This window comes from Delphinus delphis, chromosome 10 (genome assembly GCF_949987515.2).
Source record: "Delphinus delphis chromosome 10, mDelDel1.2, whole genome shotgun sequence".
NCBI classification, from domain to species: Eukaryota; Metazoa; Chordata; class Mammalia; order Artiodactyla; family Delphinidae; genus Delphinus; species Delphinus delphis.
The window spans coordinates 66,996,026-67,020,216 of NC_082692.2; the positions used below are offsets into that span (position 1 = coordinate 66,996,026).

The 24,191-nt window shown below is 41.5% G+C and overlaps 1 protein-coding gene across 1 annotated transcript in view; it reads left to right on the top strand.

Moving 5' to 3' along the window:
- The window catches only part of DOCK3 (dedicator of cytokinesis 3), a 402,555-nt gene that overhangs the window by 337,635 nt on the left and 40,729 nt on the right, over positions 1–24,191 (top strand). Inside the window, exons 24-32 of the mRNA XM_060022587.1 lie at positions 843–1,035; positions 3,988–4,115; positions 6,506–6,652; positions 8,662–8,760; positions 13,745–13,839; positions 15,515–15,590; positions 16,081–16,181; positions 16,446–16,504; positions 18,545–18,693. Of these exons, the coding sequence (XP_059878570.1) occupies positions 843–1,035; positions 3,988–4,115; positions 6,506–6,652; positions 8,662–8,760; positions 13,745–13,839; positions 15,515–15,590; positions 16,081–16,181; positions 16,446–16,504; positions 18,545–18,693 (1,047 nt within the window). The remainder of the gene's footprint in view (positions 1–842; positions 1,036–3,987; positions 4,116–6,505; positions 6,653–8,661; positions 8,761–13,744; positions 13,840–15,514; positions 15,591–16,080; positions 16,182–16,445; positions 16,505–18,544; positions 18,694–24,191) is intronic.

Here is a 24,191-nt window from a genome sequence, read left to right on the forward strand (position 1 = left end):
TAAACTATTCTGCCTCCCAAAGGCTCAGATTCTCAAGAGAATATTGAGACTCAGTTCTCAAGAGGTTACCATATGGGTCTGCCAGAGCTAAGATCCTAGGAGAGAATTCTCCAAACACACACATACTCCACTTGTCCAGGCCATCTAGGTCTCTGAACTCTATGCCAACATTATCCGCAGTCCTCAAGAGTTCATGGCTGACTAAATCCACACATTCTCCATCCTTTTGGATTTACACTTGAAACTGCCAGGCATCACACGTGAAGGAACTAATTTACAAAGTCTTTAGATTTCATGGTTTCAAATAAATGACACTATTCTGGGGAAATGGTCCAGTTTTCAGAGCTGGATTGCTAGCTGAAGGACTGTGAATGGAGTTCACCTAGTGCTGCTTGATGGTGCTCAGTTATCTTTGCCTACGTTCTTTGAGAGCTTCCTGGCTTGAATTTGGGACTGAAACTGGAAAATCAAGAGCTTGATCGTAGAGACAGACAAAAAAATTTAAATCCATTTTATGAGCAAAAACAGCTATAGATGTTAAGCCCTAGAGTTAATTTCTGTATATATTCCCTTCTCTTGCCAGCAAATGCCTTGGCAAGTTCTGAAAGCTTCAAGCGGCCTGAGCCCCAGTAAATTCTCCTGTTTTCGTTACCTTTTTGGTTCTTCCTGCTGCATGCCCTAAGAGTGCTGCAGGGTGGAGTCCAAGGCCAGGGAGGAGCACATTCGAGGCAGGGGTGCTGCAATGACTTCTCAACCTCTCACCACCATGTATCATTGTCTAAGCATGCAAGATAGATGCATACCTAACTCTGAGCTAACCAGACCTTCACTTGCTTCCGCAGGCTGCACTTCTCAATTCCTTCCCAACGATCTTTGATGAGCTGCTGCAAATGTTCACTGTGCAGGAGGTAGCAGAGTTTGTGAGAGGGACTCTGGGGAGCATGCCCAGCACTGTGCACATTGGGCAGTCAATGGATGTGGTCAAGCTGCAGTCCATTGCCAGAACTGTGGATAGCCGCCTATTTTCTTTCTCAGGTAAATCAAGTTGGGATGAGAGTCACACTCACCTTTCTTCCTTATCAGGGTGTTGGCCAAGTGGGAAGCAAAGGATCAGTTTCATCAGCCATCATGCAAGACACCAGTGGCCCTTCAAGTGCAGAGTTTTTGGTAAACTCTGTTAGAGAATGCAGCCAAAACCTAGGCCTACTGCCTTACTCACAATTTATTCCTAGGGACCCACATGGGGTGGCCTGCCTCCAGGCCCACAAGTCGAGCCGGCTGCCAAGAATGGGGCCTGCCATAGCCCCAGCAGGATGAAAAAGCAGAAGGAAAGGAAGGGGAACAAGAGAGAAAGGTCTAGCCCAAGGGGATAGGATAAGTCAAGGAAATAAAAGAGACCCTGAAAGGGGGGCCCTGAGGACCCACTATGCTTTCTTGGTTCCTGTCCTCACCAGTCAGATAGATTCCTCTCTCTGAAGGAGCTTCTAAAGATTAGACAAAGTGATGGAGAGGAGCCCTCCACACTCCAAAAGAGGTCAGGACAGCCTAACACATACCGTCAGCAGGCCAGACTGTCTTTCAGAAGGAACGCCCGGATTCATACCTGAAACCACATTGAATGTGATCAAGTACTCAATAGTCAGATGTTAAGATCAATGTGAGCCTGATCCTTTAAGCAGAATATCACTATTGTGGAATAAATTTCTAGGGCACAGGAATAAATCTGAAATGCTAGTAAAGCAATTATTATTAGAATTTTTATAATTAGAATTTTTTGGTAGTAAAATTTTTTAAGTTTGACTTTTAAAGTATAGGAACAATAATTTCTCAGCCCAGAGCTACACACATTTGCAGTACTAAATAAATACTCTCTTTAACTTAACTCTACCTGTGTAAAGTATTGCTGATGGTAAAGCTGCCACCAAGAAATTCAGATTTTCTCCACCTGTAACTTTTTATGGTAAACACTTTGCATCAGTTCCTGGATTGAAGATAAAATCAATGGTTTGGACATACTTTCATTGAAGCCACTGCATACACTCAAGCTTTGAGCACTGCTTAAAGCAGATGCTTTCTAAATATATGGGAAGGCGGACAGCAGATTGCCCTCATTGACATACGTTATTTCTAATACTTTTGCATGTACTTGCTGCTTCCCATAATCACTTAAGAAAAATTGTTCTTATCTGGCTGGAACTATGTAATTGGATATTGAGATAAAAAGCCACGACCAAATTTTCACTTGCATCTCACTTTCATTGAATGCCTGAATTGAAGCATCTTCCCTGAAGCAGGAAGACTTTTACCAGTGGTGTCATTAACCAACACATATCCTCAGAGCATATCAGTTTGGTTTCTTCATTAGCAGGTTCCAATAAAAAACTACTATTTTGTCTGCAGGCAGCTGTTGGTTGTTACAAATCTTGCTCTGTTGGTATTTTGGTCTACAAAATACAGTATGAACTTCTCTTTTATCCAAGCATCCTTTTAAACATAGAATAGCTGTCATTCCATTTTTTTGAACATATTCTAAGTATTTGACAAGGCAGTCCCCAAAACCTCTTGTATGTCATGTAGTTTGTCTTTTGCTGAAAAAGATTTTCATTCTGAATTTCATCTGGAATACTTAATTATGGTCAAATATGAATAATAAATCCCAAATGCCTTGGCTTGTTTGTGTTACTGGTAGTCTGACCGAATCATGCTGGCCGGGTGTCGTGGTACTTTTATCACACAGTCATTGACTACATTGGAGTGCAAGATACCAGAATCATGTTCACACTTGTATTTCACCTTCTCACCACACCTGTGAAGTCATAGATGGGGGAAATTAAGCCCACAGGAGGAGTCAACCTGCCTAAAATCTTAGAGTGAATTAATAAAAGAGCTTGATTTAGGATTTAGCCTTCTTGAATTTGGAGTTCTAAATATAGTCAGCCCCTGATGAAAATATTATTCAGGTAGCATTGAAGAGAAAAGAAAAGAAAAACATTTTAATGTATGCAGTAGGATTGACAATGAGGTTTAGCTGATTATTGCAGGCTTATGACAAGATAAAAGTCCTGCTTCTATTCCTTTCATTGCTGTGGATACATGTAGCATCCCACAAGCCTGAGGGGAAAAGGAGGCAGGCCTGATGGCTGACGCAAAGTGTGTAACTTATGGGGGTGCAAGTGCCAGGCCGCCATCCAGGGCATTGTGAAGAGGGACCATTTATAATCCATACCAAGTCTGCAAGTTCAAACAGTGTAGTTCAGGGCTTCCCTGGTGATGCAGTGGTTAAGAATCCTCCCGCCAATGCAGGGGACACGGGTTCGAGCCCTGGTCTGGGAAGATCCCGCATGCCGCGGAGCAACTAAGCCCGTGCGCTACAACTACTGAGCCTGCGCTCTAGAGCCCACGAACCACAACTGCTGAGCCCACGTGCCACAGCTACTGAAGCCTGTGTGCCTAGAGCCCATGCTCTGCAACAAGAGAAGCCACCGCAATGAGAAGCCCGTGCACCACAATGAAGAGTAGCCCCTGCTCATTGCAACTAGAGAAAGCCTGCACGCAGCGACGAAGGCCCAACACAGCCAAAAATAAATAAATTTATTTATTTTTTAAAAAAATCAATGTAGTTCATAGAACTGTGTCACTTAAATGGGGTTTTCACTGTAATCTGTGCTTTTAATTTGGAGTCTAGTCAGTAAAGAGATTTCATTTGGAAGCAGTCTCCTAACATTATCCTGAATAACATGCCCTAGATATTTAGGCCTGAAATGAGAAAGAAGGAACAATAGATAGAAGGATAATGCTGTGCAATGTCTTAAAATGTCCAGGAAGTGGGCTGTTAGGCCCACATAAGGGAAGGGGGTGATTTGCAGCTTGGCTCCAGTCTCAGCCCCACCTACTTTGAGACCAGCTGCATCCCACCTTGCCGCTTGCTTCCAAAGGTAGCTGGTTCTCCTCTGAAGGGCTTCTTCACCTTTGTGTTTTCTCTCTCAGAATCCCGTCGCATCCTGCTTCCTGTGGTTCTCCATCACATTCACCTTCACCTGAGGCAGCAGAAAGAGCTGCTAATCTGCTCAGGGATTCTTGGCAGCATCTTCTCCATCGTCAAGACCAGCTCTCTGGTAGTGGCCCTAGACCCACTCCACTCCCCACCCAAAGCTCTGTCCCTCTCTTGTGTTACTTTAGCCAGAGGCAGACCAACAAAGATCACTCTGTACACTTCCCAGTCAGAGAAGCTTTCATCAGTGATGGGGGTGCCCAAGTGAATGGAGGCCTCCCTGTGTGTGCCCAGCAGACTTCTCAACACAGCAGTCTTGCTATGTTAAAAAATTGTACTGCCATAAATACACCCAGAAACATAGTTTTCTGTAGTACCAAAAAGCCCAATCCTGTGCATGCTCTATTTCTGTCAAAAGGTATTACTTCTGTATTCCTGGGAGTGTTCTAAGGATACTCACGCACAAGCACAGGGAGGCAGGCCCAGGCTGAGAGGCAGCTTGCTCATTCAGACTTTTCTGGCAGCTTCCTGGCAGCTTGATTCCACCCATATGGCATTCCTATACCATGCCAGATGAGAGCAGGGTGTACGAGAGATAAATGTTGTCCACAAGAGTTCTGAGCCTCATGGGATGGTAGGGTTGTACTTTAGGGGTCAGGTTTCAACTACTAGTGCTTTTGCCTATTTTCTTTCTTCTTTATTTTTATTTTTTAGAAGAGATCTGTGGTAGGGAAGGGAGGTAGGAAAGGAGGGAAAACGTATCAGGCATGAATAAGGGTAGGAATTTATTTTAATTATGTTTATTTTATATATTTATGATAATGGAAGAAATGCATATTTCTTTTAGAAAATTTGGAAACTTATAGGAAAATATAAAGAAACTTAAAACAAGAATGAGTTTTAATTATGCTATCTTATTAAGTTGAGGTAAGGTTTTTGGAGAATAAAATTTCAAGTGCATTTAAAATGAATGCCAGTAGCCAAGTGATAGGAACATACGAGGTTAGGTTATCCAGGAAGATAGAGCAGGAGAGGTGCTGAAAAGAAAGAGTGTGCTTGGTTTGAATAGGATACAAGGACTCAATAGGGGGCTCTGGTATCCAGACTTAAAGTACCACCTGGTGGTGGGGGCCCAGCTTGGCAGAGTGACTGTGATGGTTGTAGTGGCCCTTTTGTTTGATCTTGGCTCCAGGCAACGCCTAGCAGCTCTCTTTCCCATCAGGCCTCAGAGAAGCAACATCAGGCACATAAGGTGTACTGGTAACCCAGGGTCAGACTTGGGATGGGAGGCTTACTGCTAAAGAAAAAGAGAAATTGAAGGGGAAAAGAAAGGGTAGGGGAGGAATGGCAGAGGAATGGGAACAGGTAAAAACCTGAAGATGATCTGGTTGTGTTTGTGGGGCTAGAGAGTCAAGTGCAATTAGTTGCTTACAACTACTCAAAGAGCCATCACAGGTTTTAAGAGTGTTATGATCAGTTCAGCAAATGAGAAAGAAGACTTTGGTCCCAAGAGCTGCTCAAATTTTTCATGTGGAATGGGGCTCAGTGTAACTGTATTGAATGGATGGAGGGTGGGTGAAATATAAGCTCCATGAAAGCAGAGATATTACCTTTCCTGTTCACTTCTGTATACTCAGTTCTCAAACAGTGACTGGCACATGGTAAATACTTACTGAATGGTGGGTTGATGGATGGATGGACATTTGGACCAGTAATAATATAAAGAGACTGGAGAAGAGGCAATGGGAATCTCTTTGTGAGATAATGAAAATCAAGTTATAGGGTTTAAGATTGCATGTGAGAGGTCTATAAAAAGATAGCACAGACTCTGCCTAAATTCAGAACCTGGTGACTGGGAAGCAGCCCTTAGTGAGGAGGCGTGCTCCGTTGTTTTTGTGAGGCTGCCTGAAAAAGATGCACTGAGACCAGAGTCCTTCTGGTGGACCAGGGAATGTGAGCAAGAATGCCAAGGAGCTAGAAGTGGCATGTCTGGGCAGCAGTCAGGCCTGGCAAAAATTGAGGTCACTCAAGGAGAAAATGGTTCTCAGAAAGACTGAGATACTTCTGTGTGCATTAGCAATAGTAAAGGTGCTGCCACCACACCCCCTGGTGTGAATTCTTTACCATTTTCTCAAAATGTTAGTCAGCAGTGCTGTGCTTCCTCCTGACTTTCGTAGGAAAATCAAAGAAAACATTTAACTTAGAACCTTCACTTCTGCCCTGTATATTGAAATTAATGTATTTGTCTGAGGTTCAGAACTATAGGTGTCAGAGTGGTGCTGCGTTGGGGTAAGGCCCCAGCCACCAAACCAGTGCAACAGTGGCAGGTGTGCCTCACCTCCTTTCAGAGCCATTGTTCCAGGTTCCTTGACACTGCATACCAGTGAGGCCAGGAGCTCAGTGTTGAGAATTAAGTCAGAAGACCACTCCTGATGTGGCTGACTTAGTAAGTACTGCCAGCTGCACGTCAGCAGGTCTGGCACTAACTGTGTGCTCTCTCGCTGCTCACTCCAGGAGGCAGATGTCATGGAGGAGGTAGAAATGATGGTGGAGAGCCTCTTGGACGTGCTCTTACAGACTCTGCTCACCATCATGAGCAAATCGCACGCTCAGGAGGCGGTAAGAGGGCAGCGGTGCCCGCAGTGCACAGCGGAGATCACTGTTAGTAACTAACATTCAGGTTTTCTTGCTTTCTTTTCTAACCTGGGGTTCCTCCACACCAAACCTCATCTCACCATCACACCACCTTCATCTCAGCTTCCCTTCCTGCCTGGTTGTCAGCATGCTGCCCTTTTTCCTTCTCGAGTCGTACTCCATCTCCACTCTGAAAGCTCTAGGTTCATACTCACAGGAGTCTACTTAGGGGCAGATCCAGTGATGCTTCCTGTCCTGTTTTCCTGCACACCACCTCCATTGGCCTTTGCATTTGAGCCAAGTCATTTTCTATAATGTGGAATAAAGCAGAGACATAGTAAGAGGTTGAAGGTGAAAAATATAGACTATTCCTTTTAGGAGCAGGCTCTTGTAAATGACGTGCATGACAGTTATTTTCTCACGATTTGCTTGTACCTACAAATTAGTCACTTTTGTCCATAGTGTTTGTATCTAAATGTCTAGCATCAGGAAAAATGTGATGAGGTAGAATTGGACTGGCATTACTGAACAATGATATCCTATGATCGAATTAGAAGAGAAACAGACTGGGAAAGCTTCTCAGGTGTGGCAGAGAGACACCCCCCAGGGCCCCCACCCCTATACAGAGTGGACTTCTTAGCCCTGATGTTGGAACATGATAAACAGATTGCTTGGAATCTTCTAGTTGGCAGGTGGAAGACTACAACGATCCCTTTGTAGAAAACCTTCTATGGGAGCAAGCCAAGCTCCAGCATGTTAGGGAGAGCAAAGAGTAGACATGAGTTCTGGAGCATTGGGCTTGGAAGGAATATCTGCTCTCTTAGGAACCCCTATTCAGGACACCCTCACTATAGGTAAAAACATACGCACCCTGCCATGTCCTGGCAGCCCATCCTTCTAACCAGCAATGACACAGTGCTGGCTGTGGGCCAGATTCTGCTTTATGCACTCTACAAATACTAACTCATTAGCAATACTAAAGAAGTGATCTGTTTTATATGGATTTAATGAAGATGATAGCAACAATTTATTGAGCACGGCTTTATGTAGTGAACTGTTTACTTAAATGCTTTATGTACATTAATGCATCTGATCCTCACAACAAATCTATAAATTATGGCTTATGTCCATTTTTTCAGATAAAGCGTTCATGCACCTGTATGTATTTTAAATACATGTGTGTATAATAATTTCATGAGTCTAAAAAGGATCTGAGAGACTAAAAAACTGTTGTCAAATTCCCATGAGTTTAAAAACATTTGAAAACTGCCCAAATGAAGTAATTTTTCCTCCATCCCTTCTAAGGAGGCAACCTTGTAAGAGGAAGCCATGCTCAGCTGCCCTGTGCCAAAAATTTCCATGAGATGAGTCTTTGGAATCCTTAACGTGGGGTTTTCATCCATGTACCCCAGTTAGAACTTGAAGAAATTTTAAAGACTCATTTTTTTATCTTTAAATTTTTACTTAAAGCCATTAGCTCATCTTCTCATAAAGTTCAGTTTTGACTCTTCTGCTTTCCAGAGAGTTATGTTGATCTACTATGTTCCATCTGCCTGGTCCGGTAATCACATGTAAGCTCTGGGAGGTCCCCAAGGAGATCCTTGTAGAAGGGCTTCTCCAGCCCAGCAGGATAGGCAGAGTCCAGATTCTGTCCAGAGAAGGCTGAGAGCCCTGTTCCCAGTAGCCCCTCCAGACTTCTGTATGGTACCATGGCAACATATAATGACAAAGGACTGTGAAACCAAAACTTTCCTAGGAAAAAAGCTAGAATATCTGTCTTACTTGGCAGTACTTCTTTGTTATAGGTTAAGGTTTTTCAATTAGCCCCATGCTGCAGAGGTCTTATTAAAATTCCCAACCCTTCAGGCCCCCCTTAGCTGAAAAGAAAATTCATTTTCAGGGCCAGAGTTGTCCCCTTCCCTTTCATGATCATTGGGGCCATCTCAGACCCTTCCTTCTCTCCTTGCCCTCTGTGGATTGGGGGAACACAGCTCTTGTCATTGGCTTTGCTAAGTGTTTTTTGGGTTGGTCCCCAGGGCGAGTATGTGTCCTGCCTTCTCTCATTGCTCCGCCAGATGTGTGACACCCATTACCAGCACCTCCTGGACAACTTCCAGAGCAAAGATGAGCTCAAGGTAGGCAGAAAAACATTGATCTTTCACCTGGGAAAGGAAGCATGCAGCTAAGACTGCCCAGGAGTCTTTCCCCTGCCAGAGGGTGAGTGCAAGTGGCCAGTGTTGCCAAGGTATAAGATGTACCAGCCTCACTTTACATCTGACTGCATGGCTTCCAGAAGCTGAAAGCCAGCAATATTCCCATAGATCCAGACCCCAGTAACATTGGCAAGTTTTCCCTGACTGATAGCAGCCCCGTGACCATGTGCCTCTTTGAGAGGCTACTCTGGGCCACACTGGTTGTCAGCAAACCAGGACTCTTCCCTTTCTTATGAGCTCAACAGATGATTTGTAGATTGCTCATGAAACAGGCTTCACAAGACCTATCAATGTTCCAGCTGTCTTTTTGCAGAGAGTGATAATCTGATCTATAATTTATATGGAAATGTGAGGAACTCAGAATAGCCAAATAGTCTTGAAAAAGAAAACAAAATTGGAGGATTCACACTTCCCAGTTTCAAAACTTACAACAAAATAACAGTAATCAAGATTGGTACTGGCCTAAAGTTAGACAGATAACAGTGGAATTGGATTGAGAGTCCAGAAATAAACCTTTATATTTACAGTCAATTGATATTCAATAATGGTGCCAAGACAGTTTCAATGAGGAAAGAAGAGTCTTTTCAACAAATTGTGCTGGGACAACTTGATACCTACATGCAGAAGAATGAAATTGTACCCCTACTTCACACCATATAAAAAATTAACTCAGAAGGGATCGTAGACCTATTTGTAAAAGCTAAACTGTAAAACTCTTAGAAGGAAACATAGGAGTATATCTTTAAATCCTTGGGTTTAGCTGTGGTTTCTGAGATTTGACACCAAAAGTAGGAACAACAAAAGATAAAATAGGTAAGTTAGACTTTACCAAAATTAAAAACTTGTGTATTTCAAAGGACACCATCAAGAAAGTTAAAGACAACCCACAAATGAAAGAAAATATTGGCAAAGCATGAATGTAATAAAGGACTTGTATCTCTTATATAAAGAACTCTTACAACTCAACAATAAAAAGACAAATAACCCAATTTAATAATGAGCCAAGGATTTTAATAGACATGTCCCCAAAGAATATATGCAAATGGTCAATACACAGTTGAAGAGATGTTCAACATCATTAGTCATTAGGGAAATGCAGATCAAAACCACAGTAAGATACTGCTTCACTTTCAAAGTGGATATAATTAAAAAGACAAGTATTGGTATTAATTCTAACTTAAACATTTGGTAGAATTCACCAGTGAAGCCATCTGGTCCTGTGCTTTTCTTTGTGTGAAGCTTTTCAGTTATTAATTTGATCTCTTCATTTATGATAGGTCTACTCAAATTTTCTGTTTCTTCTTTAAATGAATTTTAGTAGTTTGTATCTTTCTAAGAATTTGTCCATTTCATCTAGATTATATTATTTGTTGGCATGCATTTGGTCCATAGTAGTCCCTTATAAACCTTTCTAGTTCTGTAACATTAGTAATGATATCCCTTCTTTCATCCCTAATTTTTATTTATTTATTTATTATTTAGTTATTTTTAATTAATTTATTGGCTGCATTGGGTCTTCATTGCTGCAAGCGGGCTTTTTCTAGTTATGGCAAGCAGGGGCTACTCTTCATTGTGGTACGCAGGCTTCTCATTGCAGTGGCTTCTCTTTGTTGCAGAGCACGGGCTCTAGGCGCGCAGGCTTCAGTAATTGCAGCATGCGGGCTCAGTAGTTGTGTTTTGCGGGCTCTAGAGTGTAGGTTCAGTAGTTGTGGTGCACAGGCTTAGTTGCTCCGCGGCATGTGGGATCTTCCTGGACCAGAGTTCGAACCCATGTCCCCTGCATTGGCAGGTGGATTCTTAACCACTGCGCCACCAGGGAAGTCCTATCCTTAATTTTAGTAATTTGAGTCTTCTCTCTCCTTTTTTTTCTTGGTCAGACTAGCTAAAATTTGTCAATTTTGTTATCTTTTCAAAGAACCAGCTTTTGGTTTCATTTTCTCCTCTATTTTCCTCTTCTCTATTTCATTTATTTCTGTTCTAACTTTTATTATTCCCTTCCTTCTGCTTACTTTAGTTTGTTCTTCTTTTTCTAGTTTCATAAGGTGTAATGTAGTTTATTGATTTGGGATCTTTCTTCTTTTTAATATAGGCACTACAGCTATAATCTTTAGCTTCATCCCTTAAGTTTTGTTTTGTTTTGTTTTTTCATCCCTTAAGTTTTGATTTGATATGTTTTCCCTTTTATTCATGTCAAAGCTGTTCCTAATTTCCTTGTGGTTCCTTCTTTGGTGCATTGGTTATTTGGGAGTGTACTGTTTCATTCCACATTTAAAAAAATTTTCCTATATTTCCTTCTTGATTCCTTCTTTCCTTATTGATTTCTAACTCCCTTTCATGATGGTTGGAGAGCATGCTGTGTGTGATTTCAGTTCTTTTAAATTTACTGAGGCTTTCTTTATGGTCTAACATGGTCTACCCTAAAGAAGAGAATGCACATGTCCTTCTGTGTGCATTTTAGAAAAATGTGTGTATTCTGCTCTTGTTGGATGGGGTGTTGTATAGATGTCAGTTAGGTCTAGTTAGTATATAGTATTGTTCAAGATTTCTTTTTAAATATTTATTTATTTATTTGGCTGCGTCAAGTCTTAGTTGTGACACGCAGGATCTTAGTTGCAGCATGCAGGATCTTTCATTGCGGCATGCGGACTTCTCTATAGTTGCGATGCACAGGCTCTAGAGCGTGTGGGCTCAGTAGTTGCAGCACACGGGCTCTCTAGTTGTGGCACGCGGGCTCCAGAGCACACGGGCTCAGTAGTTGCGGTGCGCAGGCTTTCTAGTTGTGGTGCATGGGCTCTAGAGCACGCAGGCTTAGTTGCCCCGTGGCATGTGAGATCTTAGTTCCCTGACCAGGGATTGAACTCACATCCCCTGCATTGGAAGGCAGATTCTTAACCACTGGACCACCAGGGAAGTCCCATTCAAGATTTCTTTTTTCTTGATGATCTTCTATTTAGTTGTTCTATACATTATTGAAAATGGTACATTAAAGCCTCCAACTGTCATTGTTGAATTGTCTGTTTTTCCTTTCAGTTTTGTTAGGTTTTGCTTCCTATATTTTGAGGCTCTCTTTTAAGTGCATTTATGTTTATGTCTTCCATATCAACTGACTCCTTTATCACTATGAAATGTTCTTTTTAATCTCTATTAACAATTTTTGTTAAAGTCTATATTGTTTGGTGTTAACATAGCCACACCAGTTTTCTTTTGGGTACTATTTTCATTGTATATATTTGTCTATCCTTTTACATTCAATATATTTGTGTCTTTGAATCTGAAGTATTTATGTATCTTGTAGATAACATACAATTGGATCATGTTCATTTTTTAATCCATTCTTCCTGTCTCTGCCTTTTGATTGGAATGCTTAACCCATTTACATTTGTTGTAATTACCAGTAAGAGGATTTACACCTGCCATTTTGCTATTTGTTTTATATCTGTCTTATGTATGTTTCCATAATTTCCTGTTTCATTTCACATCTTATAATTTCTTTGTTGAAAACTGGACAATTTAAATAATGTAGCAAGTCTGGTAATCAGATTCCCTTCCCCCTGCCCACATCCCCAGGGTTTGTTGTTGTTTCATTTTTGTTGTTGATATTTGTTTGTTTAGTGACTTTCCTGGACTAATTCTTTAATGTCTGCATCTTTTGTTGTGTGCAGCCCCTGAAGTTTTCATTCAGTTAGCTTAATGATAAGCTAATAACTAGACAGAGATTTCCTTAAACACCTTAAATCAATGAGTCTTCCACTTCACTAAGTGTCTCTGTGTGGGGTTGGGGCTCACCTTCAGTGCTTCAGCAGTTTACGTTGCTGCCTTAGCCTCACTTCTTGCTTGCATAGAGCCTCAAAGTCAGCCAGAGGTGACAGATTAGGCTTCTTAGGTCTTTTCTGGGGATGTGTACAGCCCTGCACACATATGTGGCCTTCTAGATTCCTAGGAATATGTCAGAGCTTTTCAAAGCCCCAAGTGTATGTCTCATTACCCATATTTTTCTTTTAAGTGTTTTGGCCACTCTCTTGTTTGTCCCAATTGATATGATTGCTTCTTGCAGCTGGGATGTTAAATTATTATGGATGATGTTTTCAACAGCTGCACTACGGATAAGGCTTTTCTCACTTAGTGAACTCTGAGTCCAGTCAATTAAGCCCTCTGAATGGGGCTTTCCCAGGTTGCTGCCTAACAGATCAAACAGTAACAATTCTCTTGGGATGGCACTTTTTGGGGAGCTCCAAAACCATTTTGTCCCTTCTAGTGACTGCTAGGGTGCTGGGTTTTACTACTACCATGGTTCTACAGCTGCTTGTTTTCAAGGATACCCTGAAGATAGGGAGAGAGAGGGGATGGGAATGGGGAAAGTTAAAACACAATAAAGCTCACTTTTCCTACTGAGATTCAACCATTTTTCTTAAGTAACATTTCTTATTGTTGCAAGCCTTTCATTAACCAGTCTTTGTGACTGTTCTCATTGCTTTCATGGAGGAGCATATTTTTGGAGGTACTTACTCTGCTATCCCTAAAGTGCTTCTGTTGTCAATGCGTTCTTAACATCCAGGAAAGCAAGTTCTTACAGTCAAGTGCTCAGGGGTCATGCCCCAAAGATTGAGAACGATGGACTCTGGTGGATATCATTTCTGCTGGACCCCCTGTGCTTTGGTCGTTAGGCACTGGGCTGAGTGGGTATAGTGCATCTCTTCTACCCAGTTTGGCACTGACCTATGAGAGTGCCCAGACCTCACTCTCATGCAGCCCTCTAAGAGAAAAGCAGCTCACAAAGGGAACCAGAGTATCACCTACTGGTCCCATACATTTTCATGGTCTAGAGGTCTGGAGAGCCCTGTTGAGGAAATGTCTGCTGCAGTGGTAGAGGTATGGTGTCTCACATCAGATTTTCCTCTTGGACCAGGAATTTCTGCTGAAGATTTTCTGTGTGTTCCGGAACCTGATGAAGATGAGTGTCTTTCCTCGGGACTGGATGGTGATGAGACTTCTCACAAGCAAGTGAGTGTGGAAGGGCCCTGCACCAGCATCCACAGAACTGTTCCCAGACAAAGGAGAGTGTGTATATGTGTGAGAGAAAAAGCAAGTCAGAAATCAAGGTCAAAGCCATGGGGACAGAGAGGAGAGGGCAAATGTGAAAATGTTTGGAGGCACAATCAGCAGGACTTGGCCATTTACCAAAGTTCACGGAGAAGGAATAGTCAAAGATAGTTTAAAACTGGAATCTAAGTGCCTGGCAGACGATGTCATGGTAAGGATAGAAAAGGAACTTTTAAGAATGAGAAATATAATACCCAGAGAAGGGTTCCTCCTTGAGGAGGGCCTGTTCATTGGCCTCTGTTGCTCTGTAATTTCAGGCAGTATCCCAAGGCCTCCTCTTGATTTGATTTGTGTTGTCTGCCAGACAGTGCTTGCCTCCCACAACAAGTGCTAATTACCCACCTGAGACCTGGCTGTGAGGCTCTGTTTGACCACTTCTAATGCTGGCCACAGAATTCACACTCAGGCTGACCCCAAATTGTCTGCCCCATTCATATTTCTACGCTGTGCTTCTAACTGACAAACCAGACAAGTAATGTGGGTGGTAAGGTGCTTGTGGGAGAAGGCCACTTGGCCTCCACTCTCTAGTCTACTGCCTGCTCCCTCTGATCTGCCTTTCATGTTGACCTTATGCAGTGTGGTGAAATTATTTATGTTAGCTATGTTACCAAGGTGTCAGCATGGTCTTTCTACTTTGTACCTTTTATAGCACTCTTTTTTCTTTTTTCAAAACTGCAAACATTTTATACAGAACAGAAGAAGGGTTTTAAACAGAGTTGCACAGATATTTCCTTAAATAGTGGATTTTCCATTTGATCCCCTCTTGTTTCTCTTAGCTCTAGTCAGGCCCTCTCCAGCCCATTCTGCAGGAGCAGCCTCTTCCTTCAAAGCTTTTACTTTTCAAATTTGTTTGCTGGTAACTAGTCTCTCTAATGCACTGTTTTTGCCTTGCCCCTCTTCTGCACCAAGGCTTTGGATGTAAGCTCCTTTGCCAGGCATCCAACACCCTCTGTAATCAAACCCTTACCTGCCTGTCCCACCTCACTTTCTCCCTCCCTTGACCTGTGCCCTTGGTTCTAGCAAATCAGCCTCCCATTGCCCCTTAAATGTGCCCAGGTGAAAAGTGAAAGTGATATTCTAGATCAAAGGCTGAAATCAAATGACTTATACATGAAAGTAATAGTATATGTTAAAAGTAGAGGTTTAATAACTATAAACCATTATTATCAAGTAAAATAATAGAATGCTACTCTAAGTCATCTGGTGGTCATAATATATGTTCATTATCCAAGGTCCCCAAAATACTAGAATCACTCTTTGAACTGGAAGAAACCTTGAAGAACCATTAAACCTCACTCCCCTCCTTTTATAGGCAGGGAAACTGGGGCCCAGAGAGAAGTAGTACCAAGGCCAGGTAATGGCAGAGCTAGGTCTAGAACCAACTGGTGGGGCATTTCTCCAAGATGGGTTTTTTGTGGGGTTTGTGCCATCTCTCTCTCTCCTTTAAAGTCACATCTTACACGAGAGCTAGTTGTACTCTAGAAGTTTGCACACGGGCCATAGACGGTTGATGCTAAGCCATAGGATGCCATCATTAGTCTTTTAACTCTGCCAACACCTTGTTCCCTTACTGCAGTATTATAGTCACTACAGTCCAGTACCTGTCTTCTGCACTGCACAAGAATTTCACAGAGACAGACTTCGACTTTAAGGTAGGAGCTCCTAAAATCCATCACTGTCTTTGTAATAACCCTAGAAAGCCAGAAACCAAGCTCACTGTTTCGTTTTTGTTTTACTTAAAACAACCATTTTATTTTGCTCACAAGTTTGTAGGTCAGGAATTTGAGAAGGATTCAGCTAGGTGTCTGCTAGGTGGCTGGGGGCTTTCTTAATATGTTCATAGTATCAAACAGTTTCCAAGCTTGCTAGTAATTAGAGTATGACCTAGAAGACCCCTGTTGGAGGTGTTGGAAGCCAGACATCCATGAGTTTGTTTTCTAGTCCAGAATCAACACTACTGGTTTCAGGGAAGTCAAGAAAGCGGGGGGGGGGAGTCCTGTTTGCAAAGATATTTTTTTAAAAATCAAGATCTTAACACTGTAAAATGAATTCTGTGCTACATGCATATATTTAGAATCTCTCCTTGCAAGGTTAAGGACTCAGGCTTTCACATATTTCCTCTTTCTCTCTCTCTCTCTCTAGGTGTGGAATTCTTATTTTAGCCTGGCAGTTCTGTTCATAAATCAGCCAAGCCTTCAGCTAGAAATCATTACTTCCACCAAGAGGAAGAAGATTCTAGATAAGTAAGCCATATGTCTCTTATTCATCTTCCTACCATGTGCCCAGATGGGGTTATGTTTCCATAAGGGGCTTCTTAAGAAGTCCACATGGTTCTCACTGAGGTAGCCTCCCAAGGAGCCAAGTATAAGAATTCAGCTGAGAGCCAAAAAACTTAGTATTTTGGGAAGCTTTAGAAACAGTGCTGAAGTACTGGCCTCCTGGGGTTTGTAGCCCCATCTTCCTGAACCTTCTCCCACTAATAGCTGGTTCCTGTGTTCTATTCCCAGGTATGGGGACATGCGTGTGATGATGGCTTATGAACTGTTCAGCATGTGGCAGAATTTGGGTAGGTCTTTTCTCCATATTTTTCCCTTACACATATTGCATAGCCAAATAAAAAGTGACAAGACTAATTACTTCCCCCAGGTTTTGTGAATGTTAATTCAGACCCAAGAGATCTTTACATATCTTTAACATAACACCTCAGATGGATGGTATAGTGTAGCACATGTGCACAAAGCCCTTGGCAGGGAGAGTTAAGCTGAGAAATAAGACCCCAGTAATACATATGCACAATCCCTTTTTTGAGAACAAAAGTCAAAAGGAAAAAAAGAAGATGAGGCTATAAGACTGTAAGATCCTCTGTGCTCTTCATGTCCCAGTCCAGATGATACAGGCCCACAAGCATAGATCTTGGAGATAGTCAGCACATGAGCAAGGGCAGCTATTCATTTTAATAAAGATTGAAACACTTCTTGGGTCTCTGGTATTCAGGCATCCAGACGAGGTTCCTGCTGCCAATTGCGTGTAAGAAAGGAATTGCAGCCTCGGTGAGATTGATCTTCATCTCCTTTCTTTACAGCTTCTCTAAGATCCACTGGTTTGGATCTCAGATTGTCAGGTTTTGGTAGAATCCTTGGATTGGCCTGGTGACTAGGTGGGCCATCCTCTGATACTATAGGCTTCTTAGTGGCCTGTCAGGATGATTGAGAAGCTGCTGCTCTTCTTCCTAGTGAAGGCTGCTTTCAACTAAGCTCATGGCTCTGAAGTCTTAGGAATGATGGCCATAAAATCTTATCGTTCTCCATTAACCATCCCAGTCACAGCTCTAGAGGCAGCAGGCAAGGTGCAAGGCATTCCTGCCCACACTAGGGCCTTCCGTCCATGAATGGAGATGCGTTTCCCCAAACCAGCTTTCTAGCTTCAGTACTCTTACTCCCTGCATCCAGCATGGTCCAGGTATAGATTTTAACCCCTAAGATGACTCTGAAATTCCCAGGAACACATGGGACTAGCAACTGTACCATATACCAAGATTGGAATATGCAGAATCTGCCTCAGAGCTAACAGTTGCCCTTTAAATAGGCTTTTAACATGGAAGAAATCAAAAAACATGTCAAACTTGCCTGATAAAGCCATTCCTGCTTCATTGTTTTGGGTGGAAATGACATTTTCTAGTTCTACTTGACCATAACAGTCACTGCACAGGTCCACAGTTTGTCCCCTTAGTCTCTGAAGGACAGAAAGCAGAGCTCTGGAAGATGGTTCACTCGCTTTACCATTACAAAGAAAAGTTCTCCCATGGTCTTCAAGACTGGCCTTGGCTTCTGGGAGCATGCCCCAAATGACAAGCTAATCACAGGAAGAGTCACACCACACACTTCCCATGGAAAGGCCTCATTAAGAAAACTGAGGGATGAGCCAAGCTGGTCTGAATAAATGTAACGCTACCATCAAAAATGCAGTGTGAAGACAAGGGGTGGGGGTTGGAGGGTGCACAGAGAGTCTCTCAGCCAGTCTGTCAGGGTAGGGCTGTGTAGGAGGCTCCTGGTAACTCAGGAGGGGGCCTCTTGGGCACACTTGAGCACAGGCAGTGAAGAGGCCTATGGATTTCAGATCACTAGTGGCTGGACCTGGGACTGAACATCCTTATCACTTAAATGCCCCTGGGCTAGAGGCAGAAACCCCAGGGATAGTGCATTGTGTTTAAGCAGAAATAGATGAATTTTCCTTGCTAAATAAACACTATGAACAGATTATCTGAAACTATTACAGTGTACTCAGAAATCCTATTCTGTCTAGAGTAGTGAACTCTGTTGCTTGACCTCAGAATGATTTTCAGATAGTTTGTAGAACCTCCCAGTAAATTCTTTGGAAAGAATTTGTGCCTGTTGAAAGTTTGTTTTAACTGTACTGGGCCAGTTTAATCCATGAACTCTAAAAAGCCAAGAGAAGCGGGTATCTCAGAAATCTATAGGGGAGAGCTTGCTATGCTCTCAGATGCTTCCAGTGAAGATCAAATCATGTGTTGTGGCCCCACTTGGGAAGCTTCTATGGAAGGAGCAAAGCAAGCATAAACTAATATCTGTTGGGTTTTGCTGTTCAGGTGAACATAAGATCCACTTTATTCCGGGAATGATTGGTCCTTTTCTGGGTGTGACACTGGTCCCACAGCCAGAAGTGCGGAATATCATGATTCCAATCTTTCATGACATGATGGACTGGGAGCAAAGGAAAAATGGCAACTTCAAACAGGTAAGACAACACCTGGCAGTGTTAAGGGTGCTCTCCCCTGGAATGGACCCCTTTTGCCCAGGCACGTGATCCAGATGCCTGGCTATAGTTCCAGCGGAAGTAGGCTGTAACTTGGCCGTCCTGTTCAAGGGTTTCCTTTACTTACTGGCCAGAATTGATTTGTGGATTTTCTTCATGAAGTTAGAGGCCAGAAAAGAATCAGAGGAAAGGAATTGAACATATGTGAAAGGAACTTTCTGATCAAGGAGAGAATGACAGACTGTAACCTCCCAGCTTCATTCAGGACGAGGTCCTGGGAGTGTTGTCTCTTCTCTCTGGAGGTTCCCCAGTGTGTGTGGTCTGGGCATTTCTAAGGCTAGAGCCCAGACCAGATGACTTCTCATAGCCTAGAATTTCACAGACTCCTGCACAGAGGGGTGGGTCCATGAGGTGTAAGCCCTTGGCTTCTGACTGACTTCAGGTTGTCCCTCTGTGCAGTTCTTCTGCCACCCCTAAGGTGGAGGAGATGGCCCCTGCCCTTTTATCTAGAGCTCCAGGGAATAGGATTAGGAACAATAGGTAGAAAACAGTGGTAGAAAAGCCAATTTTAGCTAATAAAAGAAATAATTTGCTAGTAACAAGTTATTTACTGTAAGCTGGCCTGCTTTCAGAGATGGGGAGTTCCTCTTTGCTGGTGGTTCTCAAACAGAAGCTCCCTGTAGGCCTCGAGGAGAAATTTCTACTTTGGCTTGGGGACTATAACCAGTTCCCCACTAAGCTCCCTCCCAACCCTGTGATTCTGGGATGAACCAGTGCTCTTAGAGTGAGTGACTGTAACAGTGAGGAACAGACCAGGCAAACAGTAATTTTTAAATTTACAAAGAGTAAAATTCAGTCTTTGGTACTTACAACTCTGTAAATTTTGGTAAACACATAAAGTCATGTAACCACTACCACAGTCAAGATTTTTTTAATTCCTAAAAATTCCATCTTGCTGCCCCTTTGTAGTCAAACCCTTCCCTTCCCTTTAACCATGGCAGGCATTGATCTATTCTCCTTCACTATGTGTGCCTTTTCCAGAATGTCATGTAAAGGGAATCATGTAGACTGTATGTAGCCTTTTGAGACTGACTTCTTTCACTTAACATAATGCCTTTGAGAGATTTATCCATTTTGTTAAATGTATCAGTTTTTCTATTGCTGAGTAGTATGCCATTGCAGTTTATTCATTCACCATTTGAAAGACATTTGGGTTATTTACACTTTTTGGTGATTATGAATAAAGCTTCTGAAAAACTTTTCTTTACAGGTTTTGTATGAATATATAGACTTCCATTTTTCTTAGGTAAATACCTAGGAGTAGGATTGTTGGATATTGTGGTAAATGTATATTTAACTTTATAAGCTATCAAACTGTTTTCCAAAGTGACTATACCATTTTGAAATCCCTACAGCAGTGTGTGAAAGTTCCAGTTGATCCATATACTCATCAGAATTTGATATTATCTCTTTGTTTATTTTAGCCATTCTAATAGGTGTGTAGTTGTATATCACTGTGGTTTTAATTTTCACTTCCCTAATGACTAATGATGCCGAACGTCTTTTAATGTGCTTATTTGCTATCTTTGTATCTTCTTTGGTGAAATGATTTTATTCAAAACTTGTGTTCATTTTTAATTGGGCTGTTTGTTTTCTTATTGTTGAGTTTTTAGGGTTCTTTATACATTCTGAACATAAGTCCTTTGTTGAATATATGATTTACCAATATTTTCTCTTAGCTTGTCTTTTCATTTGCTAAACAATGTTTTTCACAGAACAAAAGTTTTTAATTTTTATGCAGTCCAATTGATCATTATTTTTCTTGTATGGATCGTGCTTTTGGGATCATATATGAGAACTCTTTGCCTAACCCAGGACCATAAAATTTTTCTCTTTTGTTTCTTCTAGAAGGTTTATAATTTTACATTTAGATCTATGATCTGTTTTGAGGTAATGTTTGTATAGGTGTGAAGTATGGGTCAAGGCTTTTTATTTTTCCTTTTTCCATGTGGATGTCCAGCACCTTTTGTTGAAAAGACTATATTCTTTGTTGAAAATCAATTGACCATAGGCATGTGGTTCTCTTCCTGGATTCACTAGTCTTTCCATTGATCTATATGTCTAATCTGTCACCATACCACGTAGTCTTTATTATGGTAGCTTTATAGTCTTAAAATTAGGTTGTGTGAATCCTCTAACTTTGTTTTTTTATTCAATATTGTATTAGCTATTCCAGTTCCTTTTCTTATAAATCTTAGAATCAGCATGTCAGTATCTATAAAAATTCCTGCTTGGATTTTGATTGGGATTGCATTGTAATCTATAGATCGATCAAATTGGGAAAACTGATATCTTAATAAATACTTCTAGTCCTTGAAGACAGTATATCTCTCCATTTATTTAGGTGTTCTTTGATTTCTTTCATTAATGTTTTGTAGTTTCAGCATACAGATCTTGCACATGTTGTTAGATTTATATGTAAGTATTTTCTGGGCTTTTTGGTGCTATTATAAATTATTCTGATTTAAAATTTTAAATTTTCAGTTGTTTGTTGCTATTATATAGAAATACAATTGCTTTGTACATTAACATAGTATCCTCCACCCTTGCTAAACTCACTTATTAGTTCTAGAAGCTTTTTTGTAGATTCCTTGTGATTTTATATTTAGATAATCCTATCACCTGTGAAAAGACACAGTTTTATTCCTTCCTTTCTAATCTGTAAGCCTCTTATTTCTTTTTCTTGCCTCATTGCACGGGCTAGGACCTCTGGTCTGATGTTAAATAAGAGTGATAAAAGTAGACATCCTTGCCTTGTTCTTCTTTTTTTTTTTTTTTTTCCTTGCCTTGTTCTTAACCTTAGGGGAGAGCATTCAGTGTTTCACTGAAGTATGATGCTAGTTCTAGGTTTTTCATAGATGCTCTCTATCTTGAGTAAATAGTATTTAAGATAAGAATCCATTTTTAGAGTGTGAAGCTCTATTGCCTTCAGAACTTCAGGAAATAATAACTTCAAACAGAAAAGAACTGTTGCTTTTCTATGTTGGCACAACATGTGCCTTCTAATTGTGCAAAATGCACAACTGCCTGATGAGAGAACCTGGTTACCAAGAAGTAGATGACATTGTGCAACTGCACCATGGGTCATCTGAGTCTACTTAAAGAAGAGCTGGGCTGTACTTAACCATCACTAACACTGAATAAGGAAGGTTAGCTTTGTGGAAGACTAAGTTGGAGCTCATTTGGCTCACACATCAAGACTCAGCTGATGGGTAGCATTTTTTCCTCCAATAAGACTGTCATGAATAACTGATATCCAGCAAGCCATGTAAACCTCGTTGTCCCTGGTTAAAAAAATCTTGCTGCTGCTTCCCTTTGCCATTACATATTTTAAAAGAGTAGTCTACTCTTTTCATCCCCACATTTCCACTTCCCACCCTCCTATCAGTTCAGTCTAATGTATATTGTGCACCCACTTTTGTTGACATTGCTCTCTCGAATAACTTTTTAATCATTAAAGTCCAATTGACTTTTTGGTCTTGGTTCTAGTTGTGCTTTCCACAGCTTTGGCTCTATTAACTCCTCCCCTACTTCTTACCACCTACTATAAATACTTCTTCTAATTATAAAAACAATACTTATTTAATATAGAATAATTAAAATGCAAATAAGCTATAGTGAAAAGATATAACTCATGATTGTACTGTTAGTAACTTGTGGGGGAGAGGGGCTAGGCACGTCTTTTTTTCCCAATGCATAGAGTTTTTTAAGTTAAAAAATGGAATCATTGTGTACATTGGTTTTTTTGGAACCATTGTGTATATTGGTTTTTAATCTCCCTTTTTTAGTAGCACCTTGTCATCACTATCCTTCGTGTCAGTTAATGCTTCTCTGCACCACACTGTCAGTTTAGAGGCTACGTGGTATTCCACTGCATAGCTTGGACCACAGTGTATTTAATCAGACTCCTAGGTTTTGTGGGGCTTTTGGTTTTTTTGTTTGTTTATTTGTTTTTTGGCTGTGCCCTGTAGCTTGAGGGATCTTAGTTCCCCAACCAGGGATCGAACTGGGGCCCATGGCAGTGAAAGCACCAAGTCTGCCAACTCCTAACCACTGGACCACCAGGGAATTCCCAGTCTCATAGTTTTAGGAACTTAGGTTCATTCCAAATTTTTGCTCTTAACATTACAAAAAACATATCCATTTTAAGTTACTTTTTTAGGTAAATCTCTCACCTGTAATTGTTGTATCAAAGAGTAAAAACGTTTCTTAAGTTTTTACAGCACTATGTCTCTCTAACAACCTCTGTTGTCTGTAGACTACTCAGACCCCAGGCCACTTTCTGTGTGTGCCCCATCTAAGCACTGCCCATGCTGAGCTGTGTTAGCTGTTATCCCTGCCTCCTCTACCAGATGATGAGTTATTGGGGCCAGGACCATTTCTTGTGCTTTTATTTCTTAGAACCCATGCCTGAGACATGGTGGGTTCATGAAGATGAAAATCAAAACTAACATTCATTGAGCACTTCCCAAGAGCTAGGGCACAGTGACACTGAAGAGGAATGTTAACCACCATTACCATTTCATAAATGCAGAAATTTAGGCATAGATAAATATTTTGTACAGAAGTAGGCAGCTGGTTATGTCACAGGACAAATGTTTGTTGAATGAATAACAAGGTGTCACTTCAGGAATATTGGTTTTATAAAATAAAAGTAACTCCGCAGACCTGAAATCATCAGTATTACCAATTACGACATGATATATCTGAAGAACTTAGCATTTGTTTAACTTAGAGACATTGATTTTGCATACATTGATCTTCAGTGTCCCATTTTGGATTTCTCAATTTTTCTTAGTAACTTCTTCCTTTATCAGCACTGCAGGGAGTGAGGAAGTAATGTCCCTGAATCCTTCCATCACCAGCTCCTTTGCTTAATACGGAAGTTCTAACACTTGAATAGGCATCAGAACAACCCGGAGGGCTTATTAAAACACAGACTGCTGCCCCCCAACCCCTGAGTTTTTAATCCAGTGGAGCCTGAGAATTTGTATTTCTAACAAGATTTCTGGTGACTTGATGCTTTTGGCCCAGGGCCCCATTTTGAGAACTCCAGGGAACTGCTGCACCCACATTTGCGCTGTTGTACTCTCTGCTGCTCCAGGTCCCTTCCCCAACTTTGCCCTGTTCTGGAAAGCACAACCTGTACCTGCGTGTGTGATGAGAAATCCCAACCTGACTTTACATGACCCCAGCAGGCAAGTCCCTGCTGGTGCCTTTTCTCCACACGGAGAAAGGCAGATGGCCTCGATCCCTAAGGACCTCTGATCTCAGACTTTGTATTTCCTCTGGAAAGTATATTCAAGCAGCTGACTGATTAGGCCAAACATAAATGTACAACAGTCTCCACCTGGCCATACCAGACCACTATAAAAGGGCCGTATTTATTCATCCATTCTCATTTTCTGCTGATAGGGTTT